This window comes from Vicia villosa, unplaced genomic scaffold (assembly GCF_029867415.1).
Source record: "Vicia villosa cultivar HV-30 ecotype Madison, WI unplaced genomic scaffold, Vvil1.0 ctg.002553F_1_1, whole genome shotgun sequence".
Lineage (NCBI taxonomy): Eukaryota > Viridiplantae > Streptophyta > Magnoliopsida > Fabales > Fabaceae > Vicia > Vicia villosa.
In genome coordinates, this window is record NW_026705967.1 from 8581 (window position 1) to 27979 (window position 19399).

Sequence of the window (19399 nt, forward strand, 5' to 3'; positions counted from 1 at the left end):
AACATTCCGACAAAGGATTGATCAACTATAGAAAGCAATCAAACATGTTCAAACAAGATGACGACAACAAAGGAAAGATCAAAGGTCTTTGCTTCAATTGTGGGAAAGCCGGTCACTACAAACCGGATTGTCCATACCTTAAGAAAGAAAAGGAGAAGAACCAAAGCAAAGGTCATAACAAATCTAAAAGAGCTTACATAGCATGGGAAAGTGATTCATCTAGTGAAAGCTCGTCAAGCGATGAAGAAGAATCAGCAAACCTATGTCTCATGGCTCATCAAAACAAGAAAAAGAAAGCTGTAAGTCATCTTAAACCTGAACTTGTAGATAAGGTATCTCATTCTCAACTAAAACTCGCTTTTGAAGAATTACATAGAGATGCAATTAAAGCTTTCAAACTTTTGGCCTCAAATAAGAAAATTTTTTCATATCTTGAATCAAAAGTTGAGAAAACCGAAAAGGATATGGAAGCTTTAAAACAATCTATGCTAGACATTCAAAAGGACAAAGTTGAATTAGATCCTACATCATGGTTTGGTTGTGAGACATGTCACATTTGGCAAAAAGAAGTAAGAGATCTAAAAGCCAAGTTAGACAAGGCTCTACAACCAAAAGTGACTTTTGCGGTTGATCCAAACAAGTTCAAAAGATCGTATACTCCTTTATATAGTAAATACACTTTTGTACCAAAAGTATCAACTAGCAAAACTCCATATTCTCATCATATTACCTGTCATTATTGTTGCAAAAAGGGACATACCATTGAAAAATGCAAATTTAGGAGAATTTTAGTTCCTAAAGGAGTATTTCAATGGTTGCCTAAGTGCAACAAATTGTGTACTCACCATCCAGGACCCAATGAAGATTGGGGACCTTCCACTCTAAATTAATTTTGCAGGAAAAGTGTCTTGACATCATTGATAGTTGACGATTCCATTGATAAAGGATGTTCAAGACACATAAAAGAAGGCATATCTCTCTTGATATGTCATCTATGAAGACTGAAAACCAAAAGATCGACACTTAACAAGAGGGTGTCACACAATGAAGACAGAACACCTACATATTAAGAAAGCGGTAACATGCACATTGTTCACTTCCAAAAATTTCATTGATTCTATAATATGCTATCAATTAACATGCTTATAGTGACTTCATGTGTTCTTATCTACTCTTCTCAAATACTTATGTATATGTGTTCATCATTTCATTCATAACATACAATGGTTGTGCATTCAAGCAAATGATAAAACAAAACTACATCATATAGAAACATTTCCAAGGCATTTTCATCATTGAAAGCAACTTAGGTCGACCTACCCTGTATTTGAGTCGACCTACATAAGAAGGTTCTTTAGAAAAACCAAAATGGGCCAGTTGCGTCGACCTACTCACAAATTAGGTCGACCTAATTTGGTTATTTGTATTATTACTTCTGTTAGGTCGACCCAGCTTCACTTTAGGTCGACCTACTGCGTAAACTTTTCCATATTTGGGCCTGTTAGGTCGACCCGACCCAATGTCATGCATTCAAAGCATTCCATTCTTGCATTCCCTCTCATTCTCATCCCTTTTGGTACGGCTAACCCTAATTCTTCAAACTCTAAACTGTCAAAAATCTTCCCTCTCTTACTCAAAGCATCTCCAATCATGCCTCCAAAATCAAGAAAAGGAAAGGAAATTGCTTCCAGTTCATCATCTCAACCGGTAAGTGCTCTTGTTCACCCTGATTGTAGAGAAAACTTTGAGAAATGGCAGATGAAAAGGAAAGTTGTTAAGCAATACACTTATGATCCAAATCTTGTCGAAAACATGAATATCCCTGATGTCGCTGCGTTAATTGAACATCAAAATATTCATCCCTTATTGCAATGTGATACCCCGTACTGTGAGGATACCATTAGGGCTTTCTATGCAGGATTTACAAAAGGAGACGGTTGTAACTTCCGTTTCAAAATGGGATCTAGATCGCATGTTGTTGACAAACGGGTCTGGATTAGTATTTTTGGTCTGACAATCGTTGGTGATGAACTCCGTATGGTAGACGGGGATGTACCGGGAAATTATGATCATGAGGCCTACATGAAGTCAATCCTCAAAGATCCTTCCGTATTTGATAGACCAAATGAAACAATAACAGCTGGTCATTTGAAGCGAGATCCTAGACTCTTGAACTGGGTAATCTCAAGAATCATCAGACCAAGGGCTGGAGGATATTCGAGAATTGAAAGAAATGAAGTGGTGCTCATGTATCTGCTGCAAAACAGAACGCGTTTACACTGGCCTCACTTCCTTGCTGCTAAGTTTCATGAAGTCAAACAGAAAACTACAGCCCTATGTTATGGTTCAATCATTCAAACAATTGTCAATCACTTTGGTATGCGACTTGATCACTTACACTACACTCGCGTACATCAATCCCAGGAATTCTCACAAACCACCTTGACTCTTATGGGATATCATTGGAATCCTGTGAGGAAGACTTATTATCTCATTCAAAAAGGAACAGGGAAGGTTATCTACAACTATGACGATCCTACGGAGTTTGGAAACAATGTAGGAAATGAGGAAGAGGGAAACGATCAAGAAATAGCAAATGAGGAGGACCATACCATGGAGGATCATACCATGGAAGACGCAGCTCATGACACAGATGCAAATTGGAGATATGTTCCCCCACAACAAGAGGATATCCCTTGGGGATACACTGCTCCACCTCCTCCTGATCAATCCAACATAATATCTATGCTTGAAGCTATGCAACTTCAACAACAGCAGAACTTTGAAACTCAACAGCTTCAATTTCAAACCATGCAGCAGCTTCAACAAGATAGATATGAGGAACAACAACGGCAATACCAATCTCTGTACGGCTTGGTTCAGGAACAAAGGAACGATTTTGAGACGTTTGCATCCAACTCCATATTGAGGCAGAATCAGTTTGAGGAAACGGCATTGCATCGTCATGCTAACATCAGCCAAAGCTTCAACACTCTTAACATGACGGTGCTGGATTTGTTGGAACAGGTTGAAGAAGATCGACCTCACACATTTCAAAGAGGAAGAGGAAGAAGGGGCAGGCGTTAGGACATATCGTTCATCATATCATCATTTCATTGCATTTCATGCCATTAAGTTTCTGTTGTTTTGTTCCGTTGTTAAAAACATTAATATGATGTAGCACTCTATGTTCTCTTTTATAATTCTCTTGAACTACTATGTATGTTGTTGGCTTGCTTTAAAACATGATTAGCCCTTATGATTTCACCTTTTATGTGTTATCTATCTCTATGACTACCGGTATTCTTTATTTTTTTTGTTTCTCTTCTACTCTGCTCTCCTGTTTTCTCTTTTTGATGTTGACAAAGGGGGAGATAGCTGCTGAGTGTACGGGGGAGCTTTGTTGAGAGAGATGCTGGATGTACGGGGGAGTCTTTTGAGTCCTTGCCACTTACTACCAAAGCTCTTGAGTATTGGTTTGCCATCATCAAAAAGGGGGAGTTTGTGAATACAAGATTACACTCAAAGATGTTTTTGATTTATGGCAAACTCAAATGAGCATTCAAATAACAAGGAGAAATTTGATCACTCATGAAAGCAAGCACAAGGTGATCCTCTTGGCATATAAGTCGACTCAACACAAGCTGGACATGAAAAATGCAGAAAATCAGCAGTTAGGTCGACCTACTATCAACCTAGGTCGACCTAAAATGAAGGAAAATCCATATACCTCTGCTAGGTCGACTCACAGACCATTTAGGTCGACTCAAAATGAAGAAATCTTCACATCAGTCTGTTAGGTCGACCTACATGGCAACTAGGTCGACCTGATCTGTGAAAAAGTCTCCAGAATGCATCAGAAAAGGATTCTGGTCGACCTACTCCTTCAACAGGTCGACCTAACTGGGAGAAAAATTCTGCAAGCTCTGTTAGGTCGACCTAAGCACTACAAGTGGTCGACCTAACTGATCAAGAAAGTTCAAAAATCAGTTTTTCTTGGTTCTAACTGTTATGCAATCATATATATTGTGCAAGGGTAACTATTCAATCAACACCAACGACTGAAAGATACACAAACGCTTCTCATCTTCGTTCTTCATCATCTCCAACACAATTACACATAATCATTCTTGCGTTGCGGGTTAGTGATGAGTTCGATAACGTCCATGGAACGGAATTGAAGATTCCTAGTGGGTGAAGGTCTGTGGGGTTTGTTGGTGAATAAAATCTGCGGGTTTTGTCCTCCACGATGGGTGGTTCTTGGGGGTTTTTATCAAGAGGCGTTCATTGAGGATTCGGCTGAGTGTAACGATTGAGGAACGGGGAGTTCAAGGAATCAAGACACTGCAGAAGGGAATCAAAGTGAAGCTCTTGGATAACCTTGATCTGGCTCAAGATTAAGGGGGAAGAAGATTCAAAGGATCGACATAATTGGTTTATCGTTTATCGCTTTGTTATCTTCTTTGTATATACTACTTTCAACATTAATGAAAGATTACCCAATTTCAATTTGGAATTGGGGGCAGACGTAGTCGTAGCGAGGACGATCGACGAACTGCCTAAACAAATATCGTGTTCTTGTCGCTTTTACTTTCTCTTTTACTTTCTGTTCATAATTGGTTATAAGCACCAAGTGTTTGTGTTTTTGCTTGATCCAATCTTACTGCATTGCAAATCAAAGTTGTCAATCTAGAAGTTAATTGGATTTCAGTTGTTAAACGTATTGGTTAGCTATCATATTACTTCACCATCAATTCCACTTATTCTTTGGTTTTGAAACACGTACGATCTTTGCAATAGCGGTCCAGAATAGACGCAAGTCGATTCAGAACCGCTTTCGCTCAAGTCAGTAGAAAAATCCTTAAAAACTTAGAGAGATCTATTCACCCCCCCTCTAGATCCTTAGGCCAGCGTCTAACATTCTTGAAATGTTGATGTTCTATTCGGAAGTGATCGTTTGGTCCATTTGGACTCGAATAACTCTCTCTCGGCCATTCATGGGAGGAGATCGGTTTTTGCTTTCTACTTGAGGGGTTTAATGGCGTTATTAAATGACATTGCTCCGGATAATTCGGAGTTTGATGATTTCCATTGGAAATTAACTACTAATGGTTGTTTTTCGGTTGCTAGCGTGTCAAACTTGGTGTCAAATGCAAAGGAATTAGCTTGACCAACTTTTACTATCAAATTGTTGGATGTCATTTGGAAGGTTAACATTTCGAAAAAGATTAAGATTTTCTCTTGGAGATTTTTTATCAATAGACTTCCTCTAAAAGATCTTTTGTCTCATAGAGGATTGTCTAATGCTACCTCTCTTGATTGCTTATTTTGCTCTAACCACGCGGAAACTTCGGAACATCTCTTCTTTCAATGTCTAGTTACGAAAGTGGTTTGGTAAAGAATTTTCCTTTGGTTGGGAAATGACTTGGAGTTTTCTTTTGAAGAATTCAAGAGCTTTAGTTGCATTCAAGATAAGGTGAAAAATACCAAGAGTAGACCTAAACTTAATTTAATTTGGTTGGATTTAATTTGGTGCATTCGGTTAATGAGAAATGCCATTATTTTTTATAATGCTCCTTTTAGCTTTGAAGTGGTCATATCCAACATTATGTTATGACGGTTGTGTAATAGTGATTCCAACTCTAGGTTTATTTTTTATGATTGCTATAAGCTACCTTTAAATTGTTTCAACTCTATTTAGAATTTTTAGTTGTAAAAGTCGCACCCCTAGTACGATTTCTTATATCATTGCTTAATAAAAATAAAAATAAACTCATGAAATTAGAATATCACAAAGTTCCAATAAATTAGTTCACATGATATCACAAGACGCGGTGTCATTGACCACCTATTCAATTGAACGGTTGGGATCTTTCTAGGAAACAACAAACGTCAAAATCAAATTCGTATGGTTGCACCCCTACTACTTCACACTCATTTTTCCAATTAAATATCACATTCGTATGGTTGTATTTAAGTTGTACATTTATATGAGATCGATGGAGCTGGTACAACAGAAGCTATACATCCAAAGTGTTAACACAACACGTGACGAAATTCCACGAGACCTATATATACACAAATTAGGCAAATCAAAAGACTCAATCACCTTAAATTTCTTTCAATCAATAAAGCATCATATTCTTTTTTCCTTAGTGTCGGTCTTCAATTCAATTTCAACTTTAACAAGCATGGAGAATATTGATCAAGAGTACAAACGTTTCTTGGAGAACAGCATGTTTCCCCAAAACCAAGACATTGATAGGTAACAACAATATCATTTCATTTTCTAGATTCAATTAGTGAAATTAAATTAATAAGAGTATTGATAATTGAGATGTGCATGGTGGCAGCTGGGGATTGGATGAGGCACTTTCAGGGTACTATGACTCAAGCTCTCCTGATGGTGCAGCTTCATCTAAGAACATTGTTTCTGAAAGGAATAGAAGAAATAAACTCAATAAAAAACTCTTGGAACTTAGAGCAGTGGTCCCTAATATTAGCAAGGTAAACATCATTAATTCATTTTGGTGGTCCATTATTATAATTCGATCTCAGATATTTTTCTTTAGTGATGAGTGGTGACAATTTTTCTTCTTCTTCTAGATGGATAAGGCTTCAATTATTAAGGATGCAATTGAGTATATACAACACTTGCAAGAACAAGAGAAGATTCTTGAAGCTGAGATAATGGTACTTGAATCTGAGATGCCAAATAATATTAATTCAAGTTATGATTTAGATCAAGAGCTTCCTGTGTTGCTAAGGTCCAAGAAGAAGAGAACAGATCAATTATATGATTCTGTCAGTTCAAGAAACTCTCCAATTGAACTTCTTGAGGTTAACTACTTGCCCTACATTCTCTATCACAATCTCTCACGGTCTACTACATCTAGTATTTTTTTATAAATGAAAATATCTTAACTATAAGAAAATTTCCACTTTTTAGATATAATAAATAATTAATTTATTTAGTTACTATGCAGATTAAATATATTAATTATTACATATATTTTAAAAATAATTTTTTTATTAATAATTAAAGAATAAATGAGTGAGGTAATTTAATTAATATTTGTTAATTAAACAAAATAAATAGAAATTATTGATTTTGATCAGCATCTAACAACAACTCTTTGTATTGATAAAAAATAGTGGGTTTTTGCGAATGTTAGGGTTTTGTGATTGAATTGGATCAAATTTAATCATAACTAATATTTAATTCAATCAATAGTTTAGGTTGAATGTTCAACGTGTACTTCTACGAATAAACTCAAATTAAATCAAGTGGCTCATCAATAAATTTAGTTGGGTAGAGTTCGTAGATCATCCACTTAATATAATTTTTAAATTCTAAATTGAATATCAATACAATTAACACGTTTGTTTTACATAAATATAAATTAATAATATTTAATTTAATAAAACATAATATTTATTATCTAAAAACTCTTTTACAATTTAAATTAATTTTAAAAAATACAAATTATATAGAATATAATTTTAATGATAAGATCTATCTCTCTTTTTAAATAAAGGAATTTGATCTCTTAAATTTGATTGAAATTTAGATTTTATATATATATATATATATATATATATATATATATATATATATATATATATATATATATATATATATATATATATATATATATATATATATATATATATATATATATATATCAACTAGAAGATACTCCCTCCGTCCCAAATTATAAGAGAAATTCACTTTTTAGATTCATTGAATAATTAATGTATCTGGTCTGCATATAGACCAGATACATTAATTATTCAATGAATCAAAAAAGAGAATTTCTCTTATAATTTGGGACAGAGGGAGTACTATTTAAGCTATTTTACCCAACTTTTTTCAATTATATTAAACAAATTTTTTTAAAATGTTATTTTGAAGTATAAGATACTTAAAGTAACTTACCAAATATACTATAAACTAGTAAAAATAAATCTTAAATTCAAATAAAATGATAGTAGGCTCTGTTTGGTAAGACATATTTTCGAGCTTATAGCTTATGTCTTATGTCTTATAAGCTCATATGATAATTTAGACCCGTTTAGCAACGGTCTTTTCATCACGAGCTTATAGCTTATTTTACTAGCTTATAGCTTATTTTCCAGACGCTATTTTAAATAGCGTTTTAGCTTATGTCTTATAGCTTATTACTTTTTCTTCCTTTTTTATCCTTATTATTTCAATTAAATCCATTTTTAACCTTATAATTTATTTTAATTTAAAATAAAATAATTATATATTAAATATCTTTTATGTCATTTTACATTTATAAGTTAATTAAACCGCTAATTTTACCAAATACTTCAATGAGCTTATAAGCTATCAGTCTCAACCATCCGCTATAAGCTATAAGTCATCAGTCATCAGCCACCAGTCATAAGCTATAAGCTATCAGCTAGCTTATCAGTCAACCGCTATTTTTACCAAACAGAACTAAATAAATAATTGAGTGAAGACTCATTCTGGCCACTGACAAAAATTACACAATCTAAATTAGTCCTTCACAATAAAATAGACTCGATTTAATCCCTTACAAAATTTAAGCGGACCATATTAAATCGTGACTGCACGGTCACGTTGGATTTTATTTATTTTTCATTTTTTAAATATTGAATTGATTTTTATTTTTAATTTTATTTTTAAAATATTATGAATTAATAATATAAAAAAGTTAAATTATTTCTTATAAGGAGTTTAACTCAGACCTTTAAACCACATCTTACGTCGTTATCACTAAATCAATTTACATTTATGATAAGTAATTCCCATGATTTCTAGTAATCTTAAATAATTTTATATTTAAAACAAAAAATACAAAATTTATATCAATGGGGTCTCGAACCTAAGTCCCTTTAGATTAAATAACTGTCAATTTAATAATAACTATCAATTTAATACAATAGAATTTAATTTGTCTATTTGTAAATGATAGTCACTTTACTAACAAAAGAAATTGATTTGTCTAGTTGATATTGATAGTTACTTTACTAACCGTAAAAATTAATTTGTCTAGTTTTAAATGATAATCACTTTACTAACAATAGAAATTGAATTTTCTAGTTGTAAATGATAGTCACTTTATTAACAATAGAAATTAATTTGTCTAGTTGTAAAGTGAATATCATTTAATCTGAATGGACTTGGATTTGAGACCTCACAAGTAAAAATTTATGTACAGAATTTGTTAATATTAGTAGAAATCATGAGAATTACTTTTCATGAATGTACATTGACATTGTGGTAAAGACAAAACAATTTTGACTTTTTTGATATTATTAATTCATAAATACTATGAGAATGACTAATATGATCCGATTATATTTTATAACAGATTAAGTTGGGTCTATTTTTTTTTTGTGAGGGACTAATTTAATTTGTCTAATGTTTGTGAGGGACAAAATGGGTCTTCACTCTAAATAATTTTGATTTAAAATAAATTTATAATTTTTTTAATTTAATTTATTAATTCAATTATAAATTGAGTTGATATCAGTCGAGTTAAGTCACCCATCCATAAATTTATAAATTATAATTTATGAATAAATAATTTAACGTGCTTACCAAACAGATTTTTAAATATTCAAACTACTGCCAAATCATGAGATTTTTAAATATTTAAAAAATACACTAAATTTTAAGATAATATTTTTATATTAATATTGTTGACATGTTCTAGTTTTATTGTGTGAAGAAGCTAACATGTATTAGTAGTATTACATCGACTTGAAGGCTCCTACCACAAACTCCAAAATACCAAATTAAAGTCATTTTCAGTTTTTCCTGCTATAAACCCCAAACAAACAATAAACATGTATTAAAGAAGAGAGAAATTTCAAAGCACATAACTTTTCTCTTGAATTATTGATGCTATAAAAATAGACGTGAGCTATGATTATTATTATTATTTATAAAGATTATCTTTGGCCTTGTAAAGAAATATTAATGAAGATTTTTAATTATATGGTGGAGTGCAGCTTAGGGTTAAATGCATGGAAGAAAATACAATACTTGTGAGCTTGACATGTACCCAAAGGACAGACACTATGGTTCAATTATATGAAGTGTTCGAATCTTTGAACCTCAAAATTATCACTGCCAATATCACTTGTTCTTCTGGCAAACTTATGAAGACAGTCTTAATCCAGGTTAGGTTACTTTCTCTTCTTTTCTCTTATTTCACTTTCTTTTTGTTTTTGTGATAACATACTATTATTATCCCTCTTCTTTACTCAACATGCATTATTTCTATTTTATATACCTTAGTAGGTAGAGAAGATCCATGCTTCTTTATTTTAATTAATTTAAATACCCCAAACAATATTTTGGATGATAGTTCAATTGATTTTTTTTAAGCAAGATACTATATAAGTGAGAATTAAGGATTCTCCAACCTGATTAGACTGAAAAACGGCAAAATTCGATAAAATAAAATTACAAAGCAATTATACTTACGACAGATATAGCAAAGGTTCCTTGATAAATTCGTAAAAAAAAAAATTATTGAATTGAGTAATATCTCCACAAAAAGACCACCTCGACACTAAAATTTTAATATTCCACACTAAATTACCAATATTTCAATCCTCATTCCGAAAGCATACCCCATTCCTTAACAACCAGATTGTCCAAGTATTAACAAGTCAAAAAACTCCTAATTTCCTCACTTTCACCTTTTGAGCTTTACAAAACGAGTGCTAATCCATAAAACTCGACAAACATTCTTCCACCTCTACCCTCAATTTTCCTATCCATAAAGTTATCTCCCTCCATATTTTTTTAATCACAAAACAATTAAAAAAAAGGAATGCTCTTGGTTTTCCAAACCTATATCACAAAAAGAACTCTTTAAACTATCCAAAGGAATGGAAATACCTCTATACACCAAAAGATATTTAGTTGGAAGCATATTAGTAAGAAGTCTCCAACCAAAAACTTTTATCTTGAACGGCACCTTCGATTTCCAAACTAACCCCTTCGTCTCATCACATCTACAAGAAGGACCAAAGGAAATTTGGGAACTAGCATAAAATGCATAACAAGAAGCTACCGAAAAGCCTTCCATCCGGTTAAAAACCCGCACCACCGAATCTTTACCTTCCGCCAATTCCCCAAAAGCCTCCAATCTCTCCCGCAAAAAACGCCTAATTCGGCTAAAAAGTCCGAATTTGCCATCAACAACTCGAATATACCTAAACCTCACCATGTCCACTCCCCATCAACCCAACCTCCCATGCCCGCCACCGAAACCCCCTTCAACCTTGAAGCCAAAAATATTTTCGGATACTCTTCCCTCAAAATGTTATTATCTAACCACTTAGCTTCCTAAAAAGGGGAATTGAACCATCATGAATAGAAAACGTACAAGAAGAAAGGTCATTATTAGGAATATTCCCAATCTTCAAAATGTCCCTTCACCAAGAAAAACACAACATGGCATCTTTGTTGGCAACTCCTCCGCCCAAAACTTGGATAGAAAAATCTCCGTAGCGAGACTATAAGATATTGTATCAAAGGGAATCTTGGCATTGAAGAATTTTCCACCTCCATTTATTTAGAAGAGCTTTTCTATTCTCATTCGTTCTATTTTAAAAAGATTAATTACTATAATTTTGTATAATGAATATCTGATTCATAAAATATAAATTATTTTAAAAAGTTGTTTTTTAGAAATGAACCACTTAAATATAAATATCGACGATTCTCTGGTCAATCAATTTATTCAACGTTAAGATAATAAAAAATTATAAAAAAGACAATAAAATACTACAGCTAGAATGAGGGGTTTACAAGCTTAGAAACCAATAGACCACTCTTACAAAGTGGAGATTTCTTGAATAAATAATTGAAATCACAATAAAAACATTAATTTTTATCACATATATAATGAACCAATATTCTTAAGTATTATTATACACACTTAGTTATTATTATTTTCTATACGATAATTTTTGTAATCTCAAATTTAAATCTGAATTTCTATATACGTCATTGTAACATAGGGTCACATAAGGGTTAGTGAGTTACATGAGTGGGGCAAAGAAAAAGAGCAAAAGTTGAAAACGTGTTTCTCACTTTTGTCTAGTTTTATTTCGGCGTGACTTTGACCGTATTTCTCATTCTTTGTTCTCTTTCAAATAGTGTAATATCTTTTTATGCAATTATTATTGATAACAACAATTTTTGCATTATTTGCAAAGTAAGAACCTTCCAACAAACCTAATCTTTCTCACCCCACACAAAAATCATGCACCATTTAATATCAATGTTTTTAGTACTAGTTGTCATTTAGCTTGTGTGTAACTCTAACTGAAAGGATTATTTTATATAATGACCCATAATTATAGGCTTATTCTCTATAGAGTACATTATATTTTTGTCTTTCTTTAATTTTTAATCATTATCGATTATTTAAATAAAATAAAATATATTTTTTAAATTATCAAAAACTATTTTACATTAGTATAACATGAAAAAATGCAAAGAAATACCATTTTCAAGGGTTGAACCATATACAAACAATTCACATTTATTTTGGAGAATATTTTGAGAAAATTAAGGCTTTAGAAGAGCGATTAAGTCATTTGGTTAGTGATAGTGTGGAACCTTTGGTTGTCAAGAAATGCTATTTTATTCAAATCTAACCTCCTTAACTTTGATGATTGTTATAGTGTGATAGTTCTCGTTTCTTGGAAGTGGTTATTATTGATTTTCATTATTAGAACACTTTTCCTTTATCTTATATAAAGAGGTAAGTGGTTCGATCGTGTAACCTTCTTGTGATTAATATACCATTATTTATTGAAAAAAACATTTATTTAATTCAACTAAAAATATCAATGGATCTATCTCACTCACAATTTAATAAAATAGGTTAGTTGTAAATAAAAATAAAAATATTAAAAGTTTACAAAATACTTATTTTTCTTCAATTAAATTACTATTTTATGTCATTTTTTAAATTAAAATTTTATAAAAAAATAGTACCAATGAATTTTTTTTACAACTATTTAGGTAATAATTTAGTAATCAAAACTGAATATGTATTTAGGCATTTTATTTTATCTAATTTATTTTTTAAATTTAATTAATTATTTTTTATGATGTGTGTGTAATAATTGGATACTATTTTATTTAATTTATTTTAATTTCTAATATATATATATATATATATATATATATATATATATATATATATATATATATATATATATATATATATATATATATATATATATATATATGTTTTCACAAAATAGGAAAATTGATAATTAGAAAAAAATATGGATAATTAACTATTTTCTTACCTTTTCTTTTAAAATAAGAGATGATAAAGATGCTAGTTTTATAATAATATCTAGTAAACAATATGTATCTGGACAAATTATTAAAATGAGTTGAATGACATGATAAATTAACGATTTTTATTCGACTGGAGTATAAAAAAAGTTATATTTATTTTTCTTTAATAAACAATTTGAATCTAGCAGGTTTTAAACCTGAGACCTTGAGAGAAGCACACTCCCAGACTCAAACATTTCACCATTAAATTACACATGCACACATAAGTTATATTTGTTATGCAGAACTTATATCTTATAAGTAAAAGCTCTTAAATTATTGAAGTAACTTCTATCCTTAAAATGAATATCACCCCATATATTTAATAAATACTCTTCTGCTAATCCCATAAAGATCACTTGATAATTAAGAATATATATAACTTCTCATATAACTCATTATTTAGCCACTAACCCATATCTTTTTCTTTGAAAATGTCCATTTTTTAAATAAAATTATCCCACTTTCTTTCTAAAAACCTAACCTTTATTATTATATATATTAAATATTTTCACTCGATAATTTCCAATATTTATTTATTGGTAAACTACCCAATCAAATGTAAAAGACATGTTCATTTTGTGTTTCTATATACAAAAAGTTTTTGCAAATGAGCAAAAAAAAAAAAGAGGTACCTATTATATATTACTAACATGTTCATCTTCTGTTACTTTTTTTTTTTTTGTTTCCTTTCTCAGGCAAATGAAGAAGACAAAGATCTATTGCAGATTAAGATCCAAACAGCTATTGCAGCTCGCAATGATCCTCTAAGTCCCATGAGTATCTAATGAAGTGCATATATAGGGTTGAGTAGCCTTGGCTTTCAAGTTTTAATTAGAGTTCCTAATCATTGTGTTATTTAATTTCTTTCCCCATTTATGTTACCTACTTAATTTTCCCTCCATTTTCATCCATTTGTGTCTTTACATATGCTTGATAATACAATAAAGGATCATGTCAAATCACCTTGGATCTACATCGATGCGGATGTAGTTTCTGTTGCATCCACGTACATGTGCCTAGCTACATTATGTGTGACATCATGAAAAGTTTGAGCTCAAATACTACATGACATGTAAATGCCATTTTCTTTTATGAAATGTAAACTCCTGCACTAGTATCTTTAATTGAATGTCATGATAAAATATTGAGAATCAAGGCACATTTGGAACATGATACACCGGAATCACCGCATTGCAATTAGTGATTTTATATAAATAATAAGTTGAATGAATTGAGGATGTCTATGACACGGAAGGTGAACCAAAAGATATGAGATTTTTCCTTGAAATATTTGGACATCGACAATTAGTCAATCTTTTGCTGGTCTTAGGGGTGATCAAAACCAAACCAACCCAATAGAAAACCGCAAACCAAACCAAACCAAACCGAAACCGCAAAAAACCGCATTTGGTTCGGATTAGTTTGGGTCAGTTTTTACAAAACCGCACGGTTCGGTTCGATTTGCGGTTTGTATTTTGTAAACCGAACCAAACCGAATCAAACCGCACTATGTTACAACCTAAATTTTACTAACTCACATCCAAACCAAACTTAAACTTATTATACATTAGCATTATGATTACGAACAATTTTCTCATCCTTACACATATAATTTCAGTCCTGATCTTCTAAAATCTCTAATAACATTATCGCACATTCTTTGCCACATACATCTTCCCTCTTCTTCTATAATCTCTACTCTCTTATATTCTTTCTTTTTCACCTTCTCATTTTTATGTAAATGTTCCGTATTTCAGTTTCGTTTTTATCGCATATCTTCTTCTGTAATCTCTCAACACTTTTTTCTTTTTCACTTTCACTAATTTTTCGTCTCTTCTATTTTTTTGTTTCGTTATAATAATTTTTATATTGTTTTATGCTATTATTTTATGTTTAATATTCCACTTTTGTCTAATTTAATTTTTACATATTAAATGGAAAATTGTTGTCAAAATATGACGAGTTTTGTTGTTATTTGATAGTGTATGAATGTATAAATACAAAATTATGTTATCATCTATATGTGTATGTATGGTTCAATAAAATATTTGTAAAAAACCGAACCAACCGAACCGAACCAAACCGCATTAGTTTGGTTTGGTTTGGTTCGGATTTTTTTTAAAGCCAACCAAACCAAACCAAACCGCACTATTTTTTCTCTTGCGGTTCGGATGATTTTTTTCGTCAAAACCGTCCAAACCGCACCGCGAGCACCCCTAGCTGGTCTTATCGAATTATCAATAGCTATGATGTATGCCAGAGAAGAAACCAATGAGTCCTCATTTGCAATTAGGGACACATGTTTGATAAGTAATAAATTGAAATAAATTGAGGATGTGTATAACATGGAAGGTGGACCAAAATATATGGCATTTTCAGGCATATTTGAACATCGACGATCAGTATGCCTCTTGTTGGCATTATCGAATTACCAATAGCGATGATGTACTCGAGAGAAAGAACTAATGAGTCCTCATAAATGTCAAGGGCCACTATGCCAAACAGCAGCTTTTACAGCGCTTTTTTTGGGCTATTAGAGCGTTTAAAAGGGCTGCCATAGCCAGCGCTGCCGTAGGTAAAGACAGCGCTTTTTGGTACGCCAAAAGCGCTCTCGTAGAATCCCCATATAGCAGTGCTTTTTCCAGAAAAGCGCTCTCGTAGCACCCCCTATAGCACCGCTTTTTTTCAGAAAAGCGTTCTCGTAGCATCCCCTATAGCAGTGCTTTTTATAGAAAAGCGCTCTCGTAGCATCCCATATAGCAGCGCTTTTATCCAGAAAAGCGCTCTCGTAGCATACCCTATAGCAGCGCTTTTTCCAGAAAGCGCTTTCGTAGGTTGCACTTTTTTATCTTTTATGCTTTTTTTATCTTAGGCAGCGCTTTCGTAGGTAAGCCTTTAAGAGCGTTTTTTAAAGCGCTGTCGTTGCTAAACGCAGTATTTTAAAGTGCAACATGTAATTTAAGCCTCCCAGTTCGACCTGTAAGTTATATTTATTTTCAACCTGTAATATTTTCGACCTGTAATATATTTTCAACCTGTAATATTTTCAACCTATATTTATTTTCGACCTGTAATATATTTTCAACCTGTAATATTTTCAACCATAGGTAGGACATTATATACCATTGTATACCAATATAATACCATTATAATCCAAAATAAAATATATACACCATTATAGTTCAATTCACATGTTTACAATAGATACATATAACTAAATCATCTCTAACAATAACTAAATCAGAATATAATCCCGAAATTCTTAAAATCCGACGAGCGCACAGTCCTATGGTCCTGCAAAGTATGAACAGAACAACACGCTCAATTAAATTAACTTTGCAGAAACATCAACAATATTATTAGCAACAATTTCATGTGATTTGCAACTCAATCCACCAATGTAATGTGTCATCAATCCAGTCTCAAATCAAACTATCAGCACCACTTATTTAAGAATCAAACTCAATAACAACAAAAACAAAGTTCAGCACTCTTATTCAGCAAACAACAAACTTGATTCATATAACAACATCATCATCGTCAATTAATATTAAGCAAAATGAACCAACATCATGATCAAAATCTGTCACACAGTAATGTATTCATAAAACTTTTCACACAATAATGTATTCATACCTATATGAATAGTCGCTGAATATAAAATTGACACAATTCCTCTTTGATTTCTTCCAACTTAAGTCTCGTGTAAGAAGCAGCATAGAAGTCATCAAAGTACTACATAACAAAAACATAATATGCATGATTTAGTTAAATGTAATAAATTATAAGAAATTATCCTAAGTTATAAATCCATACCGTGATTGGAATCTCTAATTGATTCGTTTGAAGGATTTCTTTCAAAAACCTCAAAACAAAGTATCCGCAATCATACCTGTTTCGCTGTTGCGGACACTACATAGAAAAACAAATAAGATTTTATAGTTGTCTTGTTTTATCAAGTAGCATAACTATTATAAGCAAAATTGTGAAAATTAATGTACCTGCACTTTGATCCATATAATGTTGTTTGATTTAGTCCAGGATACTTGTGCGTCTCTTTGACTTCGGAACACTTGTATTGATCAAACAAAAATATAAAAGCATATATTTAGATCAATCTCACAAATAATTAAATATATAAATATACACGAATATTTAGAACGATCTCACTTACCTATCTATCGTTGACTTCATAGCCGGATAATTGGTCCACTCACCATCTACCGAATTCAGAAAATATACCACTTCTTTTATAGGGTTGTGTAATACGGTGAACTGACTTTAAAGAAATGTCGCGGTAAGCAAGAGTCGCCACCGACTTTTATTTTATCCAATTGGAAAGGCTAAAAGAACAGAAAAAAACCTTTAAAAGAAATTTTGAGTTCAGGGGGTAATTTATACAAAGGGAAGGTTTAAGGCACCATTTGCATCCATGGTTTTCCATGGGCTCTTAATTGCTTAGTCCGTTTTGAAATGTTTGAAAACGTTTGCAGTGAATAAAGAAAAAGATTTGAATAAGGACTTTAGCTTGTAAATAAGCGTAGCCTTTTTGAAGGTTTTTGATAAAAATGATAAAAAAAAGATTTAAACCAGAGCAAGCAATTAGAAGATAATTACCCCTATTAAAAAGGTTCTTTTAGCCTTTCAGGGCTATCTGTAATACGGTGAACTGACTTTTTATCGAAATGTCGCGGTAAGCAAGAGTCGCCACCGACTTTTATTTTATCCAAATTAATTAGAAAGGCTAAAAGAACAGGAAAAACCTTTTAAATAAAAACAGGGTTCGGGGGGTAATTATGCAATGGAAAGGTGTAAGGCACCCTTTGCATCCATGGTTTTCCATGGGCTCTTAATTGCTTTGCTCTTTTTTCGTTCAGAAATGTAGAAGAAGTGAATACGGACTTTAGCTCGTAAATGAGCGTAGCCATTTTGAAGGTTTATGAGAAAGAACAAGAAAAGGATTTTTAGAGCAAGGCAAAGCAATTAGGGGCAATTACCTTATAGTTTAAAAACGTTCTTTTAGCCTTTCAGGGTGAAAGGGTCTATCCATGCCATAAGAGGGCAGGAAGCCTTTCATTTGGAGGTTGAAGGGTCATCGAGAGTTCGTTCGCCATAAGACTGTCCCATGCCATAGAGAGGCAGGTAGTCTGAGGGAAGAACCAGAATAGCCTTTTCGTAGGCAGCCAGAGGATACCTCAGCCTTTCGTAGGCAACTTCCGAGGGTCGAGATCATGTTAGTGTATCGAAGGCAGCATCATTAGGGACTCATGATCTTAATCGAGGCAACATGGCTGAGGTATCCTCATATTCGAGGGACATGGCTATTCTGCAAAAACACAAGGCAACAAAGGCAACAGGCAACAGGCAGCAAAGAGGTTACCCAAAAGTGTGCGTGTGTGCATCAATCACGTGATTTGATTCAGAAATTTATCTTATAATTAGTTACTCTAGGTTAATTACAGTCTTGCACTCCCTAGAATTACTAACCATAGCAATTAATATTAACAATTAAAATAATAATGGGGAAAGGGAAATTGAAATCAGCGGGGGAAGGGAAATTGAAACCAACGGGATAATAATGCTATAGGTCTAACACAAGTAATAATTAAGATCAGGGTTTAGGGTTACCGACTATTCGAAGCTTTGGCATTTGGCAAACCCTGAAAGGTGGGAAAAATAAGAAGCAATAGTATGGTGAGTGCATTATCGGTTCAGATGCAAACATGTCTAACCCTAATCAAAAATAAAAGGATAAAGGAAATTAAAATAAATAACTAGACACTTAGCTTTCTGGTATGGTTGGCGGTCGGCGGAAACCTCGGGGTAAACCCTGAAAAATGGCAAAGGCAAAAAAAAAAATAGATGTGAGTGTATGCGGAGTTCAAAAGGTTAACCTTAAAATAAAAGGAAGCAAAATAAACTTAAAAATTAAATTGAATACTTAGCTTTGGATCTTGATCAAGCGCGTAGTCGGAGCGTATTTGAAGAGCAACCCTGAAAAAAAAAGGCATAGAAAAAAGCAAA

General features: G+C 32.4%; 1 protein-coding gene across 1 annotated transcript; it reads left to right on the forward strand.

Annotated features, from left to right (window-relative positions):
• Positions 1 to 6018: 6018 nt before the first annotated feature.
• Positions 6019 to 14334, forward strand: LOC131639200 (transcription factor bHLH35-like). Its single transcript, XM_058909704.1, has 5 exons — positions 6019 to 6265; positions 6354 to 6507; positions 6607 to 6840; positions 10009 to 10179; positions 14071 to 14334. The coding sequence occupies exons 1-5, from the start codon at positions 6192 to 6194 to the stop codon at positions 14158 to 14160; spliced, it is 723 nt and encodes a 240-aa protein (XP_058765687.1). The 5' UTR covers positions 6019 to 6191; the 3' UTR covers positions 14161 to 14334.
• The last annotated feature ends 5065 nt before the right edge of the window (positions 14335 to 19399 follow it).